Source organism: Humulus lupulus, chromosome 2 (assembly GCF_963169125.1).
Source record: "Humulus lupulus chromosome 2, drHumLupu1.1, whole genome shotgun sequence".
NCBI classification, from domain to species: Eukaryota; Viridiplantae; Streptophyta; class Magnoliopsida; order Rosales; family Cannabaceae; genus Humulus; species Humulus lupulus.
The window spans coordinates 281,318,143-281,344,603 of NC_084794.1; the positions used below are offsets into that span (position 1 = coordinate 281,318,143).

Genomic DNA, 26,461 nt, shown 5'->3' on the forward strand with positions numbered 1-26,461 from the left:
TATAGGGGATTCAAAACCGTGTTTGAGGTAAGTTCCAGCCATTAGTTTCATGGTATACTCTGTTTTGGGTTTGAACTTTCACCTTGTGATTTCATGGTAAATAGTTGGAATTAATGGAAGTTTAATTGATGTTTTACTTGGGTTTTGATGTGGGTGAGTTGTTGATAATGTTTAGTGGTTAAATTGGGTGTTAGGTTGAGGTTTGGGACTGGTTTGAAGGCTTGGTTCCAAGGGAAAACGCAGGGGAGAGTTGGCTGGTGCGTGCTGGTTTCTTGGCTGATTTGCGAAATGAGCCGCGGCCTGTCTATGGTGTGCCGCGACCTGTGTTGGCTCTAAAGGTGAAAATGGCTCTGTCAGGAGGGTGAGCCGCGGCATGGCTGTGGTGAGCCGCGGCCCATCAGGGCAGATTTGACCAAAATTGTGTTTTTAGCGTAGGGATGTCCACCATAGGCCTCGGGGTTGGTCCTAGTACCCGATTAAGTGGGGATTGATGTCCCGGAGGCTAAATATTGATTTGGGAACTTAAGTTGATCATTTTTATTGATGATACCTTATATTTGGTTATGACTAGGTGACCGTTAAAGGACTAAAAGCTGATCGTTCTCAAAGGTCGTTTCTTTTATTAATTCTCGCTCGAACCCAAGGTAAGAAAACTGCACCCTATGTATATGTGACATGCATGGATGTTATGGATGCATGTTGGTTGATTATTGAGCATGACATGCATGGTTATTGTGATGCATGTTGGTTGGCTATTGAGTATGACATGCATGGCTATGATTGATGCATGTTGGATGCTTAAATGTAAACATTGATAGCATAATGAATGCATGGCAGGTTTTCCCATTTGCATATGATTATTAATAAGGCATGCTGGATGATTAAGTGTGATGCATGTAATGCACGAGAAACATGTGATTAGGGCATGCCATGAATGATGAATATGAGATTGGTCAGAGCTTGAGTCTCTGAGTTTGTGCATGATCATGACTATGCTAGAAACTGTTTAGTAAGCATGCTGAATGCCCTATTCTTGGATAATTGGCATATGATATATATTGATAGCATTGCTTACTTGCGTATGCATTGACTCTTCAGTCAGAATCGACAAAAGTGTTAGTATCAGCTGTGAAGCTGTGACTTACTTGTCAGGTTCGGCAGTGATACTGGACACAGGTCAAGTAGCGCTGATTTATTTGTCAGAACGGCCTTAGCGTGAATTACGCAAGCCAACAGAGATTAGATCCAATCGATTACTAGCATTGAATGACTCAAGGAGCATTAATGCCTGACCGACCCTGAGGGTCGATGAATGAAAAACAGAGCTTGGAGGCTAGTGGCTTACCTAGCAGCCACTCTCCCGCTAGAAAACAGAGCTTGGAGGCTAGTGGCTTACCTAGCAGCCACTCTCCCGCTAGAAAACAGAGCTTGGAGGCTAGTGGCTTACCTAACAGCCACTCTCTCGCTAAAATCATGTGTTGTTCATTTGCTTGTTTGAAAGCTTTATGTTTAGTGTGATTATAATGATAATCACTTGATAATGTTTATGAAAAGTATTATGTTTTCTTGCTGGGCTTCGGCTCACGGGTGCTATGTGGTGCAGGTAAAGGCAAGAGGAAGCTGGACCATCCTTGAGTTGGAGAGCTTAGGTGATGATGTGTACATATGCAGCTGCTCGACCGCCACGGCCGAGGTTTAAAGTGGAACTAGGGTTGAACCCTGTTTTGCCGCTTAGAACGGCCTGTTGTAAATATTTTATGTAATAAACTCTGAAATTTATATTTTCGGGATCCCAATGTATATATTAAACGTTCTAGTGAAACGTTACATCTTAACCAAAATGTTTAATCCCTAAACCGCTAATCATACTTAGTTCACGATTTTGGCCAAATGACTCGGTTAGCGAGTTTAGCACTGTTTACAAGGCACGTCGTAACGGTCCCTGGAGTTTGGGGCGTTACACCAGAGGCTTTCGGAAGATTGTTAAAGTGGGTTGTCAAACTCGGGCAATTCGAGATCACCACCCAAGAACGACCATCAAGGGACAAGCTCTAGCAGATTTCATTTTTGAATGTACTGGGATCTCAAATGACGAAGTTGTAACCCCAGCTCGCGAGTTGTGGAAACTTTATGTTGATGGATCCTCTAACGAAAACAGATAGGGGGCAGGCATTATACTAATTACCCCAGCAGGAAATCGATTCCACTCCGCTTTAAGGTTCAACTTCGAAGTGTCAAACAATGAGGCTGGATACAAGGCATTACTAGTAAGACTTCGAATAGCTAGAGAACTCAAGGCAAAGGATATACATTGCTATAGTGACTCACAGCTGGTGTTCAACCAAGTTTTAGAGGAATATCAGGCTTGTGGCATAAAAATGGCCGCGTACCTGGAGAAAGCAAAAGTTGCGCTCGAGCAATTTGAATTCTATGCTAAAGAACAAGTCCCCCGAGAACAAAATTCAAATGCAGATGCATTGGCCAGGCTCGCCATAACCAGCGAGGCCGATACACTAAACATGGTCCCGGTCGAGTTTCTATCGATCCCAAGTATCAGTGAGCCTGACGAAGGACGCATGCATGATCGACTCACAACCAACCTGTATGACCCCAATAATTGACTACCTCAAAACTGGGAGTCTCCCAGCAGATCAGAACGAGGCTCAAAAGTTAATGTATCAGATCTCGAGATACACTATTATGGAAGGAAGTTTATATCGAAGAGGGTATTCTGTGCCATTACTCCTGTTATACCCAGATTTCGAGCCATGTTAAATGTGACCTCGAAAGTTGGATTCACAACGAAATGAACTCGTAAAGTTTGAAGTATGCTCCAGAACTAAATATCGAGCCTACAAGACTGAGACGACCTCGAATGTGGTGACCTCAAAATATTCACGATCTCGAAGGGTAGCTCCCGAGATGCATCTATCCTCAGGGAAGACCTCGGATCAAGGGTACCAAGCCTGACACTCGTATAGTCTCGAAGCCATGTGACCTCGGGAGATGTCATTAGCTCGAAAGCTGATGAGAAACCTGGGAGAATAAGGCTTTCGAGATATATGATAATGACCTTGAATATCTACAAGTGTTGTTTATAAGGGACGTGTTTTGCATTTATTATTGTAAATCCCATAGAATCATGGGATATTATTCGATTAGTTATACGCCCCCTGGTCTTCAGGGGACGTTTCCTTTTATATCAGATTGCAGCCATTTAATTTATTTACACAAAAATAGTAACTACCCAAAATATGTGCGATAGTATTCTGCCTCCTTCTCTATAAATGGAGAGGTCATGCACCATTGTAACGGACAGAAATTCTGAATCTGGAGAGAAAACTCTGAAGAATTCGTGCTTAAGAATTTTCAGAGATAATCTTGAATTTAATAACAAAGGCTCGTGGACTAGGCAGATTTAACTGCTGAACCACGTAAAAATCGTGTGTTGTATTGTCATATTTTAATTGGTCATTACTAGTTATTTTTTACGTGCTCTTCTTTCACTGTTGACGAAAAACGACGTCAACAACTCCGATGTGTAACTTCACTCGAGGTGAAATTTTTTTTGGAAGAAATTCATGAAGGATTTTGTGGAGATCATACTGGGGGGCATAGTCTATCCAAAAAAGTGATAAAATAGGGGTATTTATGGCCCACAGTCAAGGCAGACGCGTTCGAATATGTCAAACGATGCGATAAAAGCCAATGGTTTGCCTCAATTCCGTGAGCTCCACCCACCGAGCTCACCATGATGAGATCTCCATGGCCATTTGCAGTATGGGGGATCGACCCCATAGGCTCATTATCAACTGGCAAAGGTGGAGTAAGGTACACTGTGGTTGCGGTCGATTATTTCACGAAATGGATCGAAGTTGAACCCTTGACCACTATTACCTCAAAAAAAGTCTTAGACTTTGTTACAAAAAATATCATCTGCCGATATGGGATACCCAGAAAGATAGTGTCGGACAATGGAACCCAGTTCGACAGTGATCTGTTTACCCATTTCTGTGAGAAAAATGGGATAATAAAAATCTTCTCCTCTGTCGCCCACCCCCAGTCAAATGGCCAGGTCGAAGCAGTCAACAAGACCCTAAAAAGCTCCATAAAGAAAAGGTTAGAAGTGGCAAAGGGAAAGTGGCTCGAGGAATTACCTCAAGTTTTGTGGGCTTATCATACTACTACTCGAATTTCAACGGGGCATACTCCCTTCTCCCTAGCTTATGGATGCGAGGCCATGTTGCCCATTGAGGTTGAAATCCCCACAATACAGAGCCATGCATACAATCAGGCCTCAAACCAATCTCAGCTCGAAGAAAGTCTAGACCTCATTGAAGAAAGCCAAGATAAAGCCCAATTGAAAAATGTTGCATACCAGCAACGAGCTACTAGATACTTCAATAAGAGGGTTCAGGATAAAAAGTTTGGATTGGGAGACCTGGTGCTAAGGCGTGTATTTTTAGCTACACCAGACCCGTCTGCCGGGGTACTTGGACCTAATTGGGAAGGACCTTACCAGATCGAGTCTATCATCCGATCTGGAGTGTATAAACTGGCAAGATTGAACAGAGAGTTGGTTACACGAGCTTGGAATAGTGAACATCTACGACCTTATTATCAATAATGTAGGAAGGGTGTTTTCATTGTAACCAAGCATTATTATTTTTTCTGCATTTTGTCAATAAAATGCTAAGTTTTGTTCAAAAGTTATATATTTTCAATGTTTTATTTTTTGCAAACCCTCTTAATTCAATAACCTATGGTCACACTCATAGGATATTAAGGGAGCATCAGTGGTATACAATCATACCATAAGTTTGAAAAAATAAATAACATAGAATAAAAATGTATGGATCATTAACCCGACATAAAAATTTATAAGTATATGGATTAATAACCAAACACACGAGCTTATAAGTGTATGGATTAATAAAAAAACACGCGAGCTAAAGCTCTCTGGACTTATTCGGACTATTAAAATTTATAATTGTATGGATTACAAACCAAACACGAACTAAATTAGTTTGGAACAAACCAGCTAAAACCAATCGACAATAAGAAAGTTGGAATGTAAAATAAACCAACTACGAATTAAGTTGATTCCGAGGCTGGAAAGTTCTGCAAAATTAGTATCAACCTCACGACCTTGAAGACCTACTCGAGGATGAAAAAAAGTGACTAGAAGAGCAAGATATAACTAAACTACTAAAATTACATGCCAATTATGTACTTTCGAGTACATGGTAAAAGTAAGGTTCGATTTTGACATTAACGAAGTTGAACATGGATATTTCGAATAAACTGTGCATGAATGCATAGAAATTCGAGCCTAAATCCAATAAATGTATTTGTACGAATAAACAAATATAAAAGTCGGTCTTTAATATAACATGCTCGAAATATTTCAACCTAGAAATGTAAAGCATTTATTAAGGCAAGAAGCTAAAAACAAAATCAAATGCATAAAAGTATTTTTCGAGCCAGAAACTATATGCATAAAGGTTAAATGTTAGTACTTAATAAAAATTACTCTAAATCAAGCTGTGAATTGTCTTTGTCCCAAGGGCACATAAATAAAAAGTATATACATATATATATGATTTACAAAAATTATAATGGGACGCAGCCCATGACCTCGCCTTCACGGACCAGGCACCTCCCCCTCAGCAGTTCCAAACGCTCTCGCCGCCTCTTCGACCTCAACCTTGGCATCCTCTTCATCGAGGTGAGTCTACCACCTCTCAATGAACTCGGCCTCAAGGGTGTCCAAGAAATTGGTGTCAAGCTCAGGATTGTTGACCCAGATATGGTACATCGCCATGTCTACGACGTGATCCTTCTTAGTCTTGAACTCCTCGAAAAGGCGAGCCTTCTCACCTTTGATTATATCGAAGGTTGCCTTCTTGTATTCCTCTAGCATGGCGTTTAGCTCCTGAAGATCCTTGATTTTGGAGTCCTTCTCCTTTATCTCGGAATTATTGGCCTCGACTTCTTTCAAAGTCACTGCCATTTTTTACTCGAGGTCGAACACCTTCTGGGCGAACTCCATGGCAGCCCCTAACTTCGATTCGAGTTCAGACACATTCAGCGTCATGGCCTTGAGCTTGTCTGCAAGCTTTAACTGGAGGTTTTTGGCCTCTTGAGCATAGGCCCAGCTCGCGAAAACTTCATTGTTCAGCTTAAAACTATGTTGAACAAATGAAGCAAATGCTTGTACACAAAAACAAATACGAGTTATTAAATATGCAGGGTAAGTCTGTATAAGCAACATTACATAGTAAAATAACTTACCGAGGTTAAGAGCTTGCTGCCCTTGTAGAAGATGGTATTTGTGTCGCGGCTGGAGGTGAGGAACTGCCATTGAGGAGCGCCAAGGTTGTTGAGACTTTGGCTAACTCGAGATAAGACTTCCAAGCCTAAACTGACTCCATGCGATCCCGCAACATGATTAAGCACATATTCGGGGACATGGGTCGAGATCGATGGAAGAATTTCCCGTGTGGGGACTTGTTTCTTTGGGGCCGGGGTAGTTTGTTGGGAAGCTTGGACCGGAGGAGGCAAAGGGTCTGCGGGCGCCACCGACTCAACCTCAGTAGTGACCCTGACCTCAGGTGTAGGGTCGACTGCCTGGCTTGGACCCTGAGTGTCCGAGTTTGGAGGGATTACCTCAGATTTCTTCAAGACTTTGGAGGGGCGTCCTCGTCTTTGAGACACCCTTTGGAATTTGCTTGTCGTGGCTCCTGAAGGACGGTTGAGCACGTTGTCTAGGTCAGAGTGCATGTCGTCTGCAAAACACACAAGTTACAATTTAGTAATCAAGCCTAAGCCACTAAAAAAAGCAAGACTAAGGAGAAAAGAAACCTAACTGGTACTCTCTATCGAGCTTCAGCTTGGCGACCAAGAAATTCCCTTATCTTCCGAGGACGCTGGGGGAGTCCCTTCTTTATACGTAGGAGTTAGCCTTGAGAGGTCTCTATATACGCTGGTCCTGCATTGAACGACAACCCCGTCCCAGACCTCGTTCATACTATACATGGATTAGAACTGATCTAACCAGCTATCAAACCTATGCACCCTATGATCTACCCAAGACCAAACATAAAAGTTGTTCTTAGGATCCGGAAAGAGGATCAATGTGTCGGGATTGTACTTGAGTAAAGAGGGAGACTATATATTGGAGCTAAGCACTACTTTACCTCCACTACCTGAGCTCGGCGAAGCTTCGTCTTGGACTTCATTTCCCGAGGCAGGCCGGTCGTGTCAGCAAGTTGCAGGGGGATGAGCCCGCGAGCTCGAAGACCTTCTCCTGGGGGCAAGTTTTTCAGTGGGAAGTGGCACGTGATCCCACCTATAATATTTTCGGTAGGCCGAGTCGTCCGTTGATTGGCCTTCCTCCAAGAGGTCGCAGGCTCGAAGCCGATCTTTGTGGAGAAGATACAACAGAGACCACCGACCATAAGGAAGTTGGAGCAGGGCTGCCTTATGCTCCACCATCAATTCAGAGGGGGTGGGACGATGGTAATTGGCTGGAGAGACAACTACATATCAATATTCCAAAATTTATGATTTAGTGAAAAGGGAAAGGGGATAAGTTTGAGGGTACTTACGAATGCGCTGGAAAGAGTAAAATTTGGAAGGAGCGAGGCCATCCGTCCAGAAGAAAGCGAGCTTAAAGTTCGGATGATGGTGGGGCATGTCCTCGAAAAGCTTTTTCTCCTTTGGATAGCTCGATAGGTAATAAAAACCATCTCCTCCTCAAGCTCAAGAGGGGTTGCCTTTAAGGAAAAAGAGATATAAAACCTCTTGAGGTGAGGGTCCTTCCCACTTCAGCTCATGATATAACGACCTAAGGGCAGTGAGAACCCTGTAGGAATTGGTTTGAAGTTGGAAATGAGCGAGTCCAACAATGTCCAGAAAATCCTTGAAGTAGCATTTTAGGGGGAGTAGAGCCCCTGCCCTCATGTGCTCGCGACTCCATGTAGCGAGCTTGACTTTAATGTTGGGATTGCCTTCTTCTGGGGCGAAGCAGCTCCGCTCACTTGGAGTTGTAGGCCGACACTTGGAGTTGCAGGCCGACACATCAAAGTGCCCAAAAGCCTCAGGCCATGATAGGCTAGCAGATCGGATATCTGGCCTATGGATGTCACTGAGCTCCAATAATTCTTAGCCTTGAAGAATTCCTCTCTAGAGGTAGGAATAGAAGCAACTTGCGAGGATGAAGGGCGGCTTGAAGAATCATCCATCAGCGAGAACGACAGGGCACCAGGTTTGAAGGCAATGATGACTTTGAGTTTAGGATCGAGCGAGACATGTCTAATCTTGGGATCCAGATCTGGGTAAATTGCGACCCGAAGTATTTTCTCCTTTCCTTCCTCGACCTCGTCAATCTGGCGTCGAAAGCGATCTCGGATGTCTTCTTGTTTGCAACTTTCTTGGTGCTCGCGTATCAGGCGCTGGTTCCGAGTGAAGGGTGATGTCGAACTGGGAGTTGACAGAGAATAAGGGATTGCGAGCTCTGACCCCCACCGATTCTTAGAGTTCTGTGACATCTAACAAGAAAGAAAAGGGTGAGGGTCAGGCATGAAAGAAATCACAGAAAATGTAGTTTTGGTGACCCGAGCTCGAAAGTCCGAGACCACGAATATATGATAACTCTACAAAATAGAGTTATTTTACCACTTTTTATGTGCTAATTGTTGCTTAATTCTTGAGTTTTTAATTGATTTACTTAGTTTTAAAGTAATTTTGAATTTATTGGGTTTATTTTTATTTTTTATATTTTTGTGTGTTTTTATAGTTATTTTGTTGTAAAATATGTTGTAGTTTAATTATTTGAATTATTTTTGTGTGTTTAGTGGTAAAAATAAATACATATTTATTCAACTTAAGTGTCAAAAAAAAAAGTTCAAATTAATATTTTCTTTAAATTAATGAGATATATTTGTATGTTGAAAATATTTTATTTGAAGTTAATTTATACTATTTTATAGAAATTAAAGAAGTGGCATTTTTTAGAGAAAGGCAAAGGAAATGGCATCACCAGCCAGGCCCACGACCCATCAGCTCACCAGGCCCGCATGGCCTCCTTCAGCTGCTTCACCACCTCTGCCTTCACCCAAGCAGCTGCCCCAAAGCTCCACCACGCCAGGCCCAAAGTGCCACCCGCCTGCCACCTCACATTCAGCATCACCCAATCGAAGCCTGCCTTCTCCACTTGGGTCGAACCAACAGCCAGGCCCACTGTTCCACTCGGCCCAGCTCCTTGCAGCCACCTCCTGGGCCCGCGCCAGGCCCGTTTCCTTCACCCAAATGCCTACCCCTTCCTCCTATTATGCCCAGCCGTACCCAACGAAGCACCAATCCGCCTGGTTCCTATAATGCCCCGAAATCCCTAATGCGGTTCAATGGCTGGATTAGTAGGCCGGGAGGGCCATAACTGTTTAATTATGCCATTAAATGATAATATGCATGTTTATGTGAATTATATTATAATATGATGTTATATGCATCCATGTGGGTCCACATTTGATTATTAAGATGTTTTGGTAATTTGGCCAGTTGAGGGTATATTTGGGTGCATATTGTGATTTGTGAATGAGATCCCATTATTATGGAGATATATTCGAGCTATTAGACATGAGATGGTCTTATATTATGAATTAGCAGTTTTGTTATAACGGGGGTCTTTTATTGGGATATTGAGTAATGAGAAAGTTATTTGATGTTAACTTGGGAGTTATTGAGATCAGGAGGAAATTCTGGGAGTTTTGACTATAATGTTCCCGGGGAGGTTTTTGGGGCCCCGAGCACTAGGTTTTATTTGAGGTTACTTAAGCTTGAAGTAGCTTGTCAGATAGAACTGTACGTTAGAAAACCTCTCGTTCTCTTCCTGTTAGTACATTTTACCGTTCGAGGCATTTTCGAAGAAATCTCGAGTTCTAGGAGTTGGAATCAAGTGAGGATCAAGGCATAGCGATCCTAGGAAAGATTAGAAGCTTCTTGACCAAAGGATTTGATGAGAAACAACCCAATCAAAGGTAATCTAAGTTTTAAGTTTTGAGTTTTTAGTGTTTCTAAGCTTCGAATTGGATTTCGTGAATCGTTGAGTTTTTGGTTCGTTTGAGCCTCGGGATTTGATGGTTTTGGATCATTGGGAAGCTTGGGAACTTTGATTTGATGATTTGGAAGTTTTTAGGTATGTTTTTTGAGGGTTTGGGATGAAGGAAAACGAGTTTGGGGATGGTTCTGGGTTGGGGGCCGCGGCCCTAGCTCGAAGAAGCTGGTGGAACGATTTTGCCTTGTTGGGAGCCGCGGACCTAGGTGTAGGGCGCCACGACCCTTGCTCCTGGAGTGGCCGGGGGCCGCGGCCCAAGGTGTTAGGGCCGCAACCCTTGAGCAAGTTTGAGCCCATTTGAGTGTTTTGGCCTTGGGAACTTGGTTTTAGGCCTCGGGATGGTTCCTACTACCTGGATTAGTGGGGATTGATGTCCCAGGCGCTAGATCTTGGTTCGGGAACCTTTGTTGTTCATTTTATTGATGGTGTCCCATATTTGGTTATGACTAGGTGACCGCTAAAGGACTAAAAGTCAGATCGTTCTCAAGGGTCATTCTTTTATTCATTCTCACTCGAATCAGAGGTAAGAAAACCGCACCCTGTGTAAATGACATCCATGATTGTTGTTGAGGCATGTTGGTTGATAAATTTGGACATTGATTGCATATTAAATGCTAGCAAATGTTGTTTACTTGTGTATGATACTGATTAGTCAGCGACGACACTGGTCGCGTATCACTGACCTAAGAGTCAGAAACGGCATAAGCGTCCTGAATGCTAGGCCGAATGAAGATTAGATCTAATCGATATCAGCGTTGAACGACTCTAAGGCATTAACACTGGACCGACCCTAAGGTCGATGAATCTTATAAACGCTTGGCTAGTCTAGGACTAGTTACTCAGAGCCAGGGCCTAAGGCCTAGGTGACTGCTTGTCACATGGCTAGGGAACAGTGTTCCATAGTTATGACTTTAGGGTCATAAGGAAGGTAATGTTGGTGACTAGTCATCATGCACCTATCCTGTTTAAGCTAGTGAAAGGTTCACTTATCTGTTAAGCCCCGGTGACCCTATCGTCACATGGCTAAAGGGAGTTGTACCCACTTTAGTGACTTTTGTGTTTGTCACTTACCTGTTTTGGACTGAAAGTCCTGAATGATTATTATGATCATTGTTGATATAATATCATGCTATATTGTGTTTTCTTGCTGGGCCTTGGCTCACGGGTGCTATGTGGTGCATGTAAAGGGAAAGAAAAGCTCACCTAGCCTTGAGTGGAGAGCTTAGGTGGTGATGTGTACATATGCGGCCGCTTGACCACCGGCTAAGGAGTTCTCAGAGGAAATAGGGGGTTTACCCTATTTTTGTCACTTAGGTCGGCGGGGTTGTAAATTTGAAACAGTAATGACCATTTTGAGTTGTAAATAACTTGTAAATGTTTTTGATGGCCCCATGAACAGTTTTATGTGTTAAATAAAATATATCATTTCCTTTATATTGGTTTTTCCACCTTAGCCTGTTAATAACACTTAGAAGCACGTTTTTAACCAAAGGACTCGGGTAGCGAGTTAAATTTCCGGTTCACCGTAACTGTTCTGGGGTAACCAGGGCATTACAGTTCCTCTTCAGCCAACCCACGCCCCAGCTCCCCTAGCCTGCCACCAAGTTTTTTTCCCCTTTTTGAGCCCACAAATTGTCACTTTGTCCTCTTGTCCAAAAATACCATATTTTGCCCCCACTTTCTACACATTTTACTCAAAAATCATCATTACACCCTACAATTTACCTCTATTTGCAATATTATAATTAATTTAATCAATTTAATTAATTTAAATTGATTATTTTAATACCCTTTTTTTGGCTATAAATAAGGGAGTTTAGGGATAATTTTGGAAGAGGTTACACTACACAATTTCTACACATTTCAAAACCTCTCTATTCTCTTCATCTTCTTCTTCTTTTTGGTTATTATTCTATGTATTTTTAGAGGAACAATTTGAGGGTTTTCCTCCAAATTTTCCTAAGTTATGTTTGTAATTTTTTTGTGTGTATTTTCTATTCTAGTTATGAGTTTCTAATCTTTTTAAGATTATTAAGGTGATGATGAAACAATATGTAACTAGATAGTATTTATTTTGTATGTTGATTTCCCATTTTGTGCAACAAAGTTTATGGATTTTTTTTAAATATCTTCTTTCATCTTAAATATCATGTATTTTTTATTGTTAGCACATATTTACAATTTATTCTTCATTAGTGCAAAAACATAATATTCTTTGTGTAAGATGTGTCATTAAATTGTACACATCCAATGCTTAGAACAAAAATATTATGTTTTGCCTTATAAATAATGTTCATTGATTTATTTGTAATTTCATTAGATTGATTTACATTAAATAATTTGAAATTATAATTTTAAAAAGTGAAGATAGATCCTATATTTTTATAAAAACTTGTGCTAAAATAGAATATCTAATTTGAATAAGTGATGGTTTGATTAATTTCTACTATTACTAAAACTTGAGAATCAACGTACTTATAAATATTATTGAACTTATATTTTGTGGATTCTAATACCTTAATAATCTTCTTTTACCATCTTGATTTCTACTATTAATTTATTTTTATTTATTGTCTTTAATTTCTTTATTACTATCTTTTATTTTATTTTCATTATACAAATTCTCATTAATCTTTGGAGCTAGGTTATAATTTATTAATTTTGGTTTAAAATAGTTTTCTTTTCGATTTTAGATAACTTCTTTGGGTTCGACATCCTTGCTTACATGATCACTATTCTATATGAACGATTCATGCGCTTGTGATATAAATATTTAAAACATACCCGTTTTGGGTCCATCAATATACCTCAATCGAGACTGAAGTCTCAAAAGGGTAGGATGAGTTCGATGGTGAGCCCCGAACTATTGTAAAGTTCGGGATTCGAACGTGCACTTACACGAGAGAGTGGGACAGTGGATGTCAGTCTTAAGGATCCCAGATTTTCAGGGATAAAGCTAACGGTTACCCAAAAAGGTGATGTTTTTGGGATTTATGTAGTTAAAACCTTAAATCAAAATCTTTATTTCTTGGCGTACACGAAACACTACCCTTAATCTGAAAAAACCCTTTTTTTGCATTTTTTACACTAAATTTGGGTTTGAGAACTGGGATGTCAAAAACTTTGAATCAAAAGTTTGTATAATATCAGGTATTTGTAAAATCTTGAAACTAGTAAACACATTCATACAGCAGAGAAGTACGTAAAAATGCATGAAAAACAAAGAACGAGAAATCAAGAACTGAAACTTACACACAGAAGCTTATGGATAAAGTAAAATCGTCGACTGAAGGAGCGGTTGCAAGAAGGACTTCACGGAGACGAAAGTGCTGGAATTATTTTTGTTTCTTTGGCTTGGAGAACAAGCAATGGAAGAGGAAGAGAGCTCTGGTTTGTTTTCTTCTCTATGAAAATCGAAATGTAAAAGTGAGGAAGATGAAGACGAAATGACTATATATGTCCAAGAGCGAGGTCAAAAGTCGAAAGTAAAAAAAATTAGGGCCTTTGGTTTGATTCGGTACTTGATCTAACGAATGGGGTGCAAATATGACGATGGCGGCAAAAAGCTGAGATACAAAAAGATGTGGGCAGATGAAAAGAGTACTCAAGTACTCTGACTGCGCAATCCATGGCTGACGCGTGTCCACACTCGAGTGTGGTGGGTGGTTCAATTTTTGGAGGTAGCAGTTCAAAAGTTTCCTTCTCATAGGATTCGAACTGATACTTTTGAGGGGGCAAAATGTTACCCCAAATTTCTAGAATAGAAATTTTGATCTCGAAAGTCAGACTCGTAAGGTGTAAGCTCGAAATAAGTAGATTCATCATATAATTGGCATTAATAAGAATATCAGGGACAGTCTCGTTGAGTATTAAAATAACGACGTCAGAATTGGTGAGCTCGAAGGTTTTCCGAGGTTACAAGTCGAGCTCGAAACTACAATGATAAAGGTTCAACACTTGTATAAATCTCTTGATTCATCTTTTACCATCAGACAAGACAGTTTGAGCTCGGGCATTGTGAGCTCAGAGAGGATGGTCTCGACAAAGTTACTTGTTAAGACCAAGGCAAACCGAGCCAGCAAACTCGTGATGATTGTTGATCTCGAAGGCATTCGAATATTCGAGGTCGATGGCCGAGTGTGAACATAGTTACTGTTTGAGAATCCATATATCTAAGGGATTGGATGTAATCTGTTATTAAATCCCGAATATCATGGGATTTAATACACGTATTATATAATTATATGCATTTATTTGTATTTAATTTGAAATGTGACTAATAACTCCCTGAAATGTGAGGGGAGATACTCAATAAACCAATCTATAAATAGATTGGAGCTATTCATTTGTAAGGGACGGAAAAATTTGTATTGGAGTAATACTCTGTTAAATTGCTTCCAAAAAGCTTTAAGGGAATTCCATAGTTAAATAACATCGATTCGTGGACTAGACAGATTTTAACTGTTGAACCACGTAAAAAATCGTGTCTTCTATTGTTTGTTTCTTCTAGTATTTTGTTTAATTGCTCTTCATTTCTAAGTTAACGAAAAACGACGTCAACAAAAATAGAGTGAGTAATCTTCATAGAATACTAAAAGAGCTTCAGATATTGATTTGGCGCTATCTTGGGTAAGGTTTGAATTTTTTATTTTTTTATTTGGCCAAAAATTATATTATGCTATATTTAGTTTGTGTTATTTTTTGTATATTATAGAGTTAAGTATATTGGGTAATGGTAGTAGTGATAGCTAAAATATTGTAGATTAGTTTAGAGTTATTTAAACAATTTATATATACATATATTTTTATAATTTTGGCCGAAAATTAGTGTTATAATTTATTATTTTAATTTTTTAAATATTTTAAATTGTATATTGTGCTAATTAAAATCTTATTGTAGAAATGGATTATTTTGGCATAATTTTTACTATTAAAGTTTGTATTTTCTTAGTTTATTAGTTTAATGAGATATGATTTTAGAATTTAATTTTTGTTTATTGTCTAGTTAATATCATCACATAATATTGTTATAATTGTAGGTGGACTTGGAAAGACTTAACACTTTGAAATGTATATTATCATAAACTTTATGACATATTGATATATTATGAGAAAGATAAATGATTACTAGAGAAGAATTAGGATTTGAGACTTGTGTGCTGCGAAGAAATAATGATGAAATTTATTGTGTGGTATTGTTTGATTGTTTTGTTGTGATATGTAAAATTGTGGATAGTATGGAGAAACAGGGGAAACTCTACTCAATTTTTTTTAATCCCGTAGATGATTTTCAATTATTTGTTACTAAAACTAACATGTTTAAAATTTTATGACATATTGATATATTATGAGAAAGATTAATGATTATTAGAGAAGAATCAGGATCTGGGACTTGTGTGCTGCAGAGAAATAACAATGAAATTTGTTGTATGATATTGTTTGATTGTCTTGTTGTAATGCCCTGAAATTTCCTAATAAGGGTTAGGACCTTGATTAGGAGACCGGGAGGGCCATAATTGATCTATTATGTTATTTAGTGATCATATGCATGTTTATATGAATTATATTATTATATGATGATGAATTCATGCATATGGGTGTATTTATAATTATAGGGCATTTTGGTAATTTGGCCCATCGAGGGCGTAATTGTGTATTTTCGTACATGTGTGTGAGTTCTGAATGGTACCACATTATATGTGGATTTGTTCGAGCCTTTCGGCATGAGACGATCATGAAATGCAAGTGTTCGGTCTAGTCATAACAGGTTTAAGTTCGAGGCTCGGGGTGAGTCTCGGGGTGATTTTAATGATTAGAACATCACCGGGAATTAAAGGGTAATGTATATGGATTATTGGTATGTGAGAATATTGAGAATAACGGGAATTGGAGAGCGTTAATTATGATTAACCAGATAGGTGGGAAATACCAGTTTTGCCCTTGGTGGCTGTTAAGGTTTTATTTTAGACTTAAGGGCATTTAGGTCTTTTCACCCTTAGAGATTGATATAAGCCATTAAGGCTGTAGAACCTTGTCAAAAACAGAGTCTTATTTTCCCTTCTCTCCCGATGGTTTTTCTCCTCCATTTCTCTTTGGATTTTCAAGCTTCTTTTGAGGAATCAAGCTAAGGAACAAAGCTGTGATAAGCTAGGGTTATGCTCCACCATTGAAGTGGGTGTGTTGCTGAGATTGAGGTGAGTTTTTAGCCATTAGAACTCTTGGTTTTGCTCTGTTTTCTTAGTTGAGTTCCAGCTGGTTTTTGGGTTGGAAAGTTGGGAATTGATTGGAGTTTTGGCTAGGGTTCTTGGGGTTGTGATGCTTGGGGCATGTGAGGATGATATTTAGGTTCATTTGGGACTTAATTTGATGTTTGGAAGCTTTTGGTTTGAGTTAGAAATGGTGGAATTGAAGGAGGGATTTTCTAGGTTGTTGTTGGCTGAAGGTAGCGCTACAACGCCCAGTGTAGGGCGCTACAGTACTACCTGCAGAGGAGGCTAGGGCAATTTTGTTCTGTCTTGAGCGCTGGGGCGCTAGGAGGGCAGTGTTGTAGCGCTACCCTGTTTTTTCAAAACCCTGTTTTAAGTGTTTTTAAGGGTTTTTGGCTCGGGGTTTCAATCCTTAAGGCCTGGGATCGAATCTACTCACTATGTGAGCATGTTTCGAGGTCCCGAGAGTGGGGTTTAGGTCAACACCCTATCTTGGTTGATTTTCATTAATCGGAGATTGTATTTGGTTATGACTAGCTAACCGCTAAAGGATTAAGGATCGATCGTTCTCAAGGGTCATTCTTGTTCTAATTCTCGCTCGAACCGGAGGTAAGAAAACTGCACCCTATGTATACGTGACATGCATGGTTATTCTTGATGCATGTTGTATGTTTAAATATAATGCACGAGAAACATGTGATTAGGACAGGCTTTGTATACTGAGTATGATATTGTTCAAAGCTTGAGCCTCTGTGTTTATGCATGATCCTAATTGTGCTAGTATTTGTTAAGTAAGCATGTTGAATGCCCTGTATTCGGATATTGGATATGTGATATATGTTTGGTGACATTGCTTACTTGTATATGGCACTAACTAGTCAGGGACACTGACCTAAGAGTCAGAAACGACATAAGCGTCCTGAACGCAGGGCCGAATGAAGATTAGATCTAATCGATATCATCATTGAATGAATCATATGGGGTATTAATGCTGGACCGACCCTAAGGTCGATGAAACTTATAAGTGCTTGGCTAGTCTAAGACTAGTTACTCAGAGCCAAGGCCTAAGGCCTAGGTGACTGCTTGTCACATGGTTGGGGAACAGAGTTCCATGGTCATGACTCTATGGTCATGAGTAAGGTTATGTTGATGACTAGTCATCATGCACCTATCCTATTTAAGCTAGTGAAAGGAACACTTATCTACTTGATAGGTTTATGCTAGTGACTATTTCACCAGATACCTATCTTGTTTAAGCTAGTGAAAGGACCACTTATCTATAAGCCCCGGTGACCCTATCGTCACATGGTTGTTGGGAACGGAACCCACCTTAGTGACTGTACCACTGTCACTCTTCTATTTTGGGCTAAAATCCCTGGATGATTATTATGATCATTGGTTGATGTGTTATACTCAACATTACGTGAACCTATTTGCCTGCTTGAATAGGGCTGTATTTGCTAGGCATGTGCCTTATGATTTGATGACATGTTATTACTGTTCATGAGCATATTAAGTTTTCTTGCTGGGCTTCAGCTCACGGGTGCTATGTGGTGTAGGTAAAGGCAAAAGAAAGCTGGACCATCCTTGAGCTGGAGAGCTTAGGTGACGATGTGTACATATGCGGCTGCTCGACCGCCACGGCCGACGGTTGAAAGAGGAACTAGGGTTAAACCCTGTTTTGCCGCTTAGATCGGCCTGTTGTAAATATTTTCCTGTAACAGACTCTAAAATTATATTTTTGGGATCCCAATGTATACAGTAAACGTTCTAATGAAACGTTATCTCTTAACCAAATTTTTTAATTCCTAAACCGTTGATCATATTTAGTTACATGTTTTTGGCCAAGCGACTTGATTAGCGAGTTTAGCACTGGTTACAAGGCACACTGTAACGGTCCCTGGAGTTTGGGGCGTTACACTTGTTGTGATATGTAAAATTATGGATAGTATGTAGAAATAGGGGAAACTCTGCTCAATTTTTTCAATCCAACTGGTAGCGATCCAAGAGAAGATGCTGTGAATGTAGTCAAAATGTTAGTTTTTATTTCAACTTTGTAACACAATGCATTTGGATTTTTAAGTGCATTATCTAATTGAAAATTCATTTATTTTTTTAGTGCCTTTGGAATCCACAATGCTTTTAATAATCCGAGAAGGAAGGTCGGGGGCATCACTTGGTTTCCAATTCAAGTATGATGCTTTAAACTGAACGTGAAACTTATTCATTTAATTTATTTTGTATAATTCATTGATTAATTATAATAAATTATGTAATATATATATATGGAGGGTCCTCAACAACCTAATGATACCATGTGTGATTTTTATGTTATGCGGCTAATGAGAGATTTAACTTTGGAGAAAAACCCAAAAGAATATCTTTCGAAGCATGTAAGCTTAACATATCTTTATATTTTCAATTTTCAATTATCAAGAAACTACTAATGTATAGTTTGATATTGACTTGTATTTTGTAGTGTCATGACAAAACTATATATATAATGGATGAGATCAAACTCAAATTGTGCGTGAGGAATGAGTGGACTACTTCACTTAGTATATGCTGATATGATTACTGTAATTAAAATTTTAGTTAGTTTAATTTATAATAACTACTAATTTAATTTAACAGGGCGTGAAAAGATTTTTTTTAATTTTATGGGGTTGTATTTTAAAAAAAAAAAGAGGCGAGGAGAAAAGAAATAATCGGTGAAAATAGAAAAATGATGCATTTTTGTTTACAAATTATATAGTTAATTTTGAAGGTTACATATTACAAATTATATGGTTAGTTGAAAAAACAAATCACATTTATCTTTTTTTTTTCATACCAAGTGTAGCACTCGTCATCCTTAAAACAAGACAAACAAGAAAAATAAGTATATATAAGAATATTTGAACTTGTAGATCCTTGAATTATATTCAAAGTTCTTACACTTTTAATTTCTTAGTAATTAACTCATTCATATACTAACAAAAAAAAGTATTCTTCATAAGTTAGAACATGAATGTGCTAAGAAAAAAAATCCTAAAAAAAAACTTTAATGATAAAAATGTAATAACTAATAAGTAAGATAATTATTTAAAAAACCTAATATAGTCGAATATTTTAAATAGAATATATTAGCTTTTACAAAATAAACAAAATATCATCATCTCTTAAGTTAAGGTCTTTGAGAAACCTTTATTCTTTGTCTTTTCCCCCATTTTATAAGGCAGAAAAATGTGTATGTGTAAGAAAGAATGTTACATTAAAATATTGTAAACGATTCAAGTTTAAACAAAACAATATTGACACATTGCAATCACAAATAATAATAATAATAATTTTGAAGGTTTTTATTTCTAGTTTTTTACAGCACAATTTCACAAACAATAATAATAAAATAAAAAAACATGGATGGTCAGCGGAGAAGTGGGAAATTTTGCACTAGACATGTTAGTCTTATTATCATTAATTAATTACCTAATTAAAAACGTGTCCAACCTCCTACAGTCACAATTTATTAGTTTGAGAGATTAATCAGTTTTTGTATTATAATTATTTTCTGACATTGACTGGAAAAACAAATATATAAATTAATTTCTCTTCTACATCAAACATGTACAATTTTTGTTTTATTTTTTTAAAAAAAAAAAGAGTAAACGGAAATGCAATTTTAGAACAAGTCGTAGTACATAGATTATGTATGTATGAAATTGATTACAATATCCAAAAATAAAATATGCATTATGATCACTAACCCATTCAAATACTTTTCCTCGAAACACAAAAGCAATATATATATATATATTTATATATAAGACAATTTCTCATGTATTAAAAAGTTGGTGTAATGCTATATTTAATTAGCACATCTTACAAAAAATGTAACTCTAATGGTATTTCAAAAAGTATATCAAATTTGACACATGTTAAAAATTATGCCAAATTTAACTCAGCTAGTGCTTAACTGGGTTCGCCCAGTGGTTGTGATTGATCATAAAAATGTTGCCCAAGTCCAGAACTTGATCCCATATAACCATAGCTACTTTGAGTAGTGAATGATGGCGCTGTACTAATCTGTTGTGGCTGTGGTTGTGGCTGATCATCAATTACTGTATAAAAATTCTCTGGTCTTGAACCTATTGATCTTGAACCTATTGATCCCACGTAATAACCATAACTATTTTGAGTAGTGAATAATGGAATTTGTGGTTGTGGTTGTGGCTGTGGCTGATCACCACTTATTATAAAAATATTATCTCCTGTTCTTGAACTTGTTGATCCCACATAATAACCATAACTACCTTCAGTAGTAAATGATGAAATTTGGGGTTGTGGCTGTGATTGCGGCTGATCATCACTCATTGCAAAAAAACTCGATCCCACATAATCATAACATTGAGTAGTACTAGATGATGGAGCTGTACCAACAAGTGTGGGAAGCTTAGAAATATTATTTAGTTCTGTACTTGTTCCTGTTGCCTCTGTTATGTTATGGCATAACATATATTGATCAGTCAAGTATTGCATATATATTAATCTCTAAGTTATATATTGAGCTAGAATTATTGATCTCTAACCTGTTCTTGTTGTTGATGGTTTTGCTCCAAAAGTGTTCTCACAATTGTCACAATGGCATTCTTCGGAACAACCAACTTCCTCCTTGAAAAAGAAATTAAATAGACAAAGTATATATATCAAATCATAATGAATTTAGAGAAATTGTGTTTCATTAATATATATAATAGTATTATGTAATATTATTTTAGCTTATGATAATTAATGTAATGAATTATTAATTTATTTCTTCACCTTATAACAAGGGCAGTACCCTTTTAAGCACTTTGATTTTCTGCAATTGCATCCAATTTTGTGCTTCTTTATTACCTGCATATAAACACATATTAGCTTAATCACTTGTTTTAAGTAATTTCATAAAGTAAAAGGAGAAAAATATAAAGTCTTTGTATCAACGGCCTATCAAGTGTAAATACAAATTTTAGAGTCATTACCATATTAGTGGATGAATCTATTATGGTAATGACTTTTGATTCAAACGCATGTGAATTGCGAACTTCAATTTTCTCTTGTGCCTTCAATGTATTCATGCAATCCTCACATATACAAGATTCTTCACAATTGTTTCCAAACCGAAAACAATTGCAGTAACTGAAAAAATAAAAAATATATATAAATTAATTAATTTAAAAGAAATATAAATTATATGAATATTTTTTTATTCCAACTTTCCTTTCTAGAAAACTATGTATAAATAAGATTGTTCTCCTATCCAAAAATAAAATTAATTATTATTATATATGCGCAAACTATGATTATTGCTTACTTGTTCAAGCATTGTGACTTTTTGCATTTACAACTTATTGGGCCACCTTCCTTCATTTTTTTGGATTTGATCTCCACACTTTCATTCTCGTTAGTCATTTGTTCCCTAGAAACACAAAAGCAACATAACATGTTAAAAAAAAAGTATATTATTAATTTTTATATATATATATGTATACTTGTATATTGAATAATAGTAATACATAGCACAAGTGGTCTGTATAGGTATAGTTATGTACCTTGATCTTTTCAGTACTACTGGTGGCTGTCCTTCACTTTGATCCTCGTTAATTGGCATGGTACGACCAAATGTAGTTTTTAAAATTTCGTCCATAAATTCCTACGTGTGATAAAAATAAATAAGGAATTTGTATTATTTTCTATTTGTAAAATTAAATTGAGAAAGAAAATATTAATTGGTCAAGAATGTTTTGTTATTTTAGACTTACTTTATTAATTATAATTTATTGGGTTTAATAGGATATTATTCTTTACTACTTTATTAATTATAATTTATTGGGTTTAATAGGATATTATTCTTTACTATAGTAAAATTATCATCATAATAAGGTATGTAAAAAAAAATTTTAAAAAAAAGAAAAGAAAAGAAAAGAAAAAGAAATGAAACTACACTTACTTGAATTGGTTCTAATAAAAGACTCTCAATATCAGGATCCATGTTGAAATTATAAGTTGGAAATAAGAAAGGAAAAAAAAATATGGAGTCTTTTTTTTATATATATATATAGTTTAGAATACCTTATTAGATCAGAATATAAATATATGGAATCTTATATATATAGTTTAGAATTCTGGTTAGATTAGAATTATAAATATCGTAATCTATTTTAAAAAATAAGATAAAGTAAATATCAATTTTAAAATTTGTTTTTTAAAATATAAGATAAAGTAAAAATCTAATAGAAATAAATTAAATATCTATTTAAAATTTGTTTTTTTTTTGTTGAAAATTTTGATCTATTTGACCGTTTCCTTCTCCATTAAACCCTAGCTTTTAATTTGCAAAAAACAAAATCGTCTTTTTTTCTTTTTTCACTAGTTTTTTTCTTGGTCTAATTTCCATTTATTAATTGCGTAGCCAAAAAAATATATAATGAACTGCAGATTCCAAAATCTTATTGGAGTGGTTTACAGAGGACACAATGCTATATTAATTACCTAATTAAAAAAGTCACAATTTATTAGGTTGGGAGATTAATCAGTTTTTGTATTATTGTTATTATTTTCTTATTGCACTTAAATTTATTATAATTTGAAGAAAAAAAAAGAATGGACGTCCTTAATTTACACAATAATTTTATTTGGATAGAGAAAATATTTCATTGTATTATTATAATAATAATAGTGATAAAAAATAAAATAAAAATGATGATAGTTAAAAAAGAAATGTGATTATGATGTGTGTAGAAATATATATACGTACTGAAGGAATGTGTTTCAGATTTTAGATTTTAGTTTACTCATACAATACAATTATATTAAAATTAAATCCAGCATGGTTTAGGGTTGATAATGTTGAGAGAATAATTATCTCTTTTAGATGGGATTGATAATATTTGTTAGTTATAACCAATAACTAAATAGGTGATAGATTTTGTTAGTATAATATCTCATATATTATTATGATGTGATTAATAAATGTATCAAAAATATTATAAATTTAAACATTTTATGTAGTTAGTAAATTTATCAAACATGTTACACGATACATTGATAATTATATAATTTATATATAAATGTGTGATATATTCTATTTAATAATTAATTAAGAAAAGAAAAACACATGCAAAATATTTATATTTATATATAAATGATTAAAATATGAATAGATGCTTTATATTTTTAGTGTATCAATTTATTAAAAATATTACTTGAAAATCATCTATTTACATGGACTCACATTACGCCATCTTTTGCTATTGTTTTATTCAGAGTTGCATAATCCAAATGATTAGCCAATCTTGATTCATTATTGAAGAAATTATAATGTCTAAATCTTTTAAATGTCATTTTCTCAGCAATGGAGAAAATATAAATCAATCAAGCAATATAGAAGAAGTCACAAACATACCACAAAATTATGAATATTCAATGGACAGTGTTAGATCAAGTTATTCTAAAAATTAAAATTAAAACATATATGACCTACAATTAATGCCTCAAATTAAAAAAAAAAAAAAAAGGTTAGCTTCTCAGTTGCTAATTATAGCATTGGCTGATCGGTAGATTTGAAAGATTTTGAAGTAACTATTCATATTAAATCTGAGATCGATGATGTGAAGCCATAGTAGATCTAAAATTTTGCTGAAACAAACTATATATGCACATGCATTAAGTTCCAATTATCATCATAATAAGGTATGTATAATTTTTTTCAAAAAGAGAAAAGAAAAAGAAAAAGAAACTACACTTACTTGAATTGGTTCATATAAAAGACTCTCAATATCAGGATCCATGTTGAAATTGTAAGTCAGAAATTAGAAAGAAAAAAATATATAGTGTTATATATATAGTATAGAATACTTTATTAGATTAGAATATAAATATCTTAATCTATTTGAAAAAATAAGATAAAGTAAATATCTATTTTAAAATTGATTTTTTTAAAATATAAGATAAAATAAAAATCTAATAAAAATAAATTAAATATCTATTTTAAAATTTGTTTTTTTATAACAAAAAAAATCTGATTTATTTTACCGTTTCCTTCCCCATTAAACCCTAGCTTTTAAAACCTAGCTTTTAATTTGGTAATGTTTAGTTGCTGAGAAAAAACAAAATCGTCTTTTTCTTTTTCGATCACTAGTTTTTTTCTTGGTCTAATGTAGTCTAACAGCAGTATTATGCATAATGAATATTCAACACACTGTTAGGTCAAGTTATTCTGAAAATTAAAATTAACACATATATGACCTACAATTAATGCCTCAAATTAAAAAAAAAATGGGTTGGTTTCTTAGTTGCTCAATTATCCGAGTTAGTGTTATGATATAAAAGATTTTGAAGTAACTATTCGTATTAAATCTGAGATCGATGAAGATGTGAAGGCACAGTAGATCTAAAATTTTAAGTTCCAATTATTTCTTTTTGGCATTAAATCAAACTATCATGTACTAAAGTTGGCATGTTGTGATAAAAGCAGAAGTTTGCTGAATAAATAAATAAATATATATATATATGTTGTATCACTGTGTAGTTTTATAAACTTACAGAATTGAAGGAAATATCTGCTGTCTATTCACAATACCTAAAGTATAATTATACAACTTCATCTTATATTCAAAGAGATAGCCAAAAGCCAAAAAAAGAAAGCCTCCCCTCTGATTCTAAACTCTAAACTGCTGCAGCCAACCCCATATCTTTAGTATCTTCTCTAAACAAATTAGCCACGATATGATTCACATCCTCCAAACCAACTCCAATACAGAGAGGATTAGCTACAGTTCTAACAGATTCATCAGCTACCCTATTGAGAACTCTAACATTGGGACCAGCTTTGCATTTTCCCATGCACTTGCACCCCACAACAGCTCCCTCTGCACCCATCACTCTCTCGAATTCTTCCACCAGAGCCACACTTCCTGACTTCTTGCACTTGTTCCCCATGCACACCTCCACCACCTTCTTATTACACAAACCTCCTCCATTAACATGCCCAATACTGCTACTGCCATAGCTACTAATACTTGGCTTGCCAAGTTCACTTTCGCCTTTGCGAATCAATGCATCAGTTGAGCTTGTAGTTACTGAACTCGGAAGGGATAACAACAGTTTCACTGAGTCTTCAGGTATTGGTGGCAAGCCATTATCTTCTTGGAGTGGCTGAGAAATAGGTTCACTTCTCAGTTGTTTCATGTCAACCACCTCATCGCATTCGCTGTCACTTGATTCAGATGAGGAGGATGATGATGATGATTCACAATGCATCATGCTTGCCATTCGTTCAGCTTTTAGCTTGGCCTTCAATTGTTTTCTCTTCATCTTCAACTCCTTCTCCTCTGCTCTTAGCTGTTCAAGTTGGGTAAGCAATTCATTTGCAGCTTCCTACAAATTGAGCATTAAAATCATCATCAGCCTCTAAGCAATTACTTCAATCTAAAGCCAAATAAGGTGTTCCACTGATAATCTGAACTATAATCAAACATACATCATTCTATATCTGAATTATATAAATCATCAATAAATAGACTTAATTAATTAAGACTGTATACAATAAAAATCTGAAATTGAACAGTATAGCAAAACTGGACATAAAAGGTCAATATTTTACAGCAAGAAAAGATTAGATACACATATAGATAATCATACCGAAATCATGTTGTTATGAACTTGATGATCCATATCAGCGTTTAAGTTGTTGGACATGGATAACGCCTCAAGCAAGGTCAATTTCTTCTCAATGGTACGGACACCATAAGTCTTATCCTTTTCCTTGTCCTTCTTCTTCTTTCCACCACACCTTATTGGAACTTTAGAATAATACTCCAAATGACCCAAATCGCGAAACCCAGTCTTTACAGTCGAGGGAGTGCTTCTGAGTCCGAACGAAACCCCAGAATCTCGATGATCCGGAACCCGAATCGACGGCTTGGAAGATTGAGCGGCGGTGACAGCAACACCGGGAAAGCAGGAAACGCGTCGAGAAAGGAACCCGGAAACCTCCATTATTGCTGCTTGAAACCCTAGGAAATGGAAAGAATTGGAGTTTGGTTAGGTGTGGAGGTCGGTGGACAATGAATTCTGCTCCGTTCCAAATTCAAGTATCAGAAGGGTTTTTCTTCTTTTG

General features: G+C 36.3%; 1 protein-coding gene across 1 annotated transcript; it reads right to left on the reverse strand.

Annotated features, from left to right (window-relative positions):
* Window positions 1-24,829: 24,829 nt before the first annotated feature.
* LOC133819538 (diacylglycerol O-acyltransferase 3-1) lies at window positions 24,830-26,461 on the reverse strand. The gene is made up of 2 exons (XM_062252810.1): window positions 25,984-26,461; window positions 24,830-25,719 (listed from the first exon to the last, which is right to left on the reverse strand). The coding sequence occupies exons 1-2, from the start codon at window positions 26,338-26,340 to the stop codon at window positions 25,009-25,011; spliced, it is 1,068 nt and encodes a 355-aa protein (XP_062108794.1). The 5' UTR covers window positions 26,341-26,461; the 3' UTR covers window positions 24,830-25,008.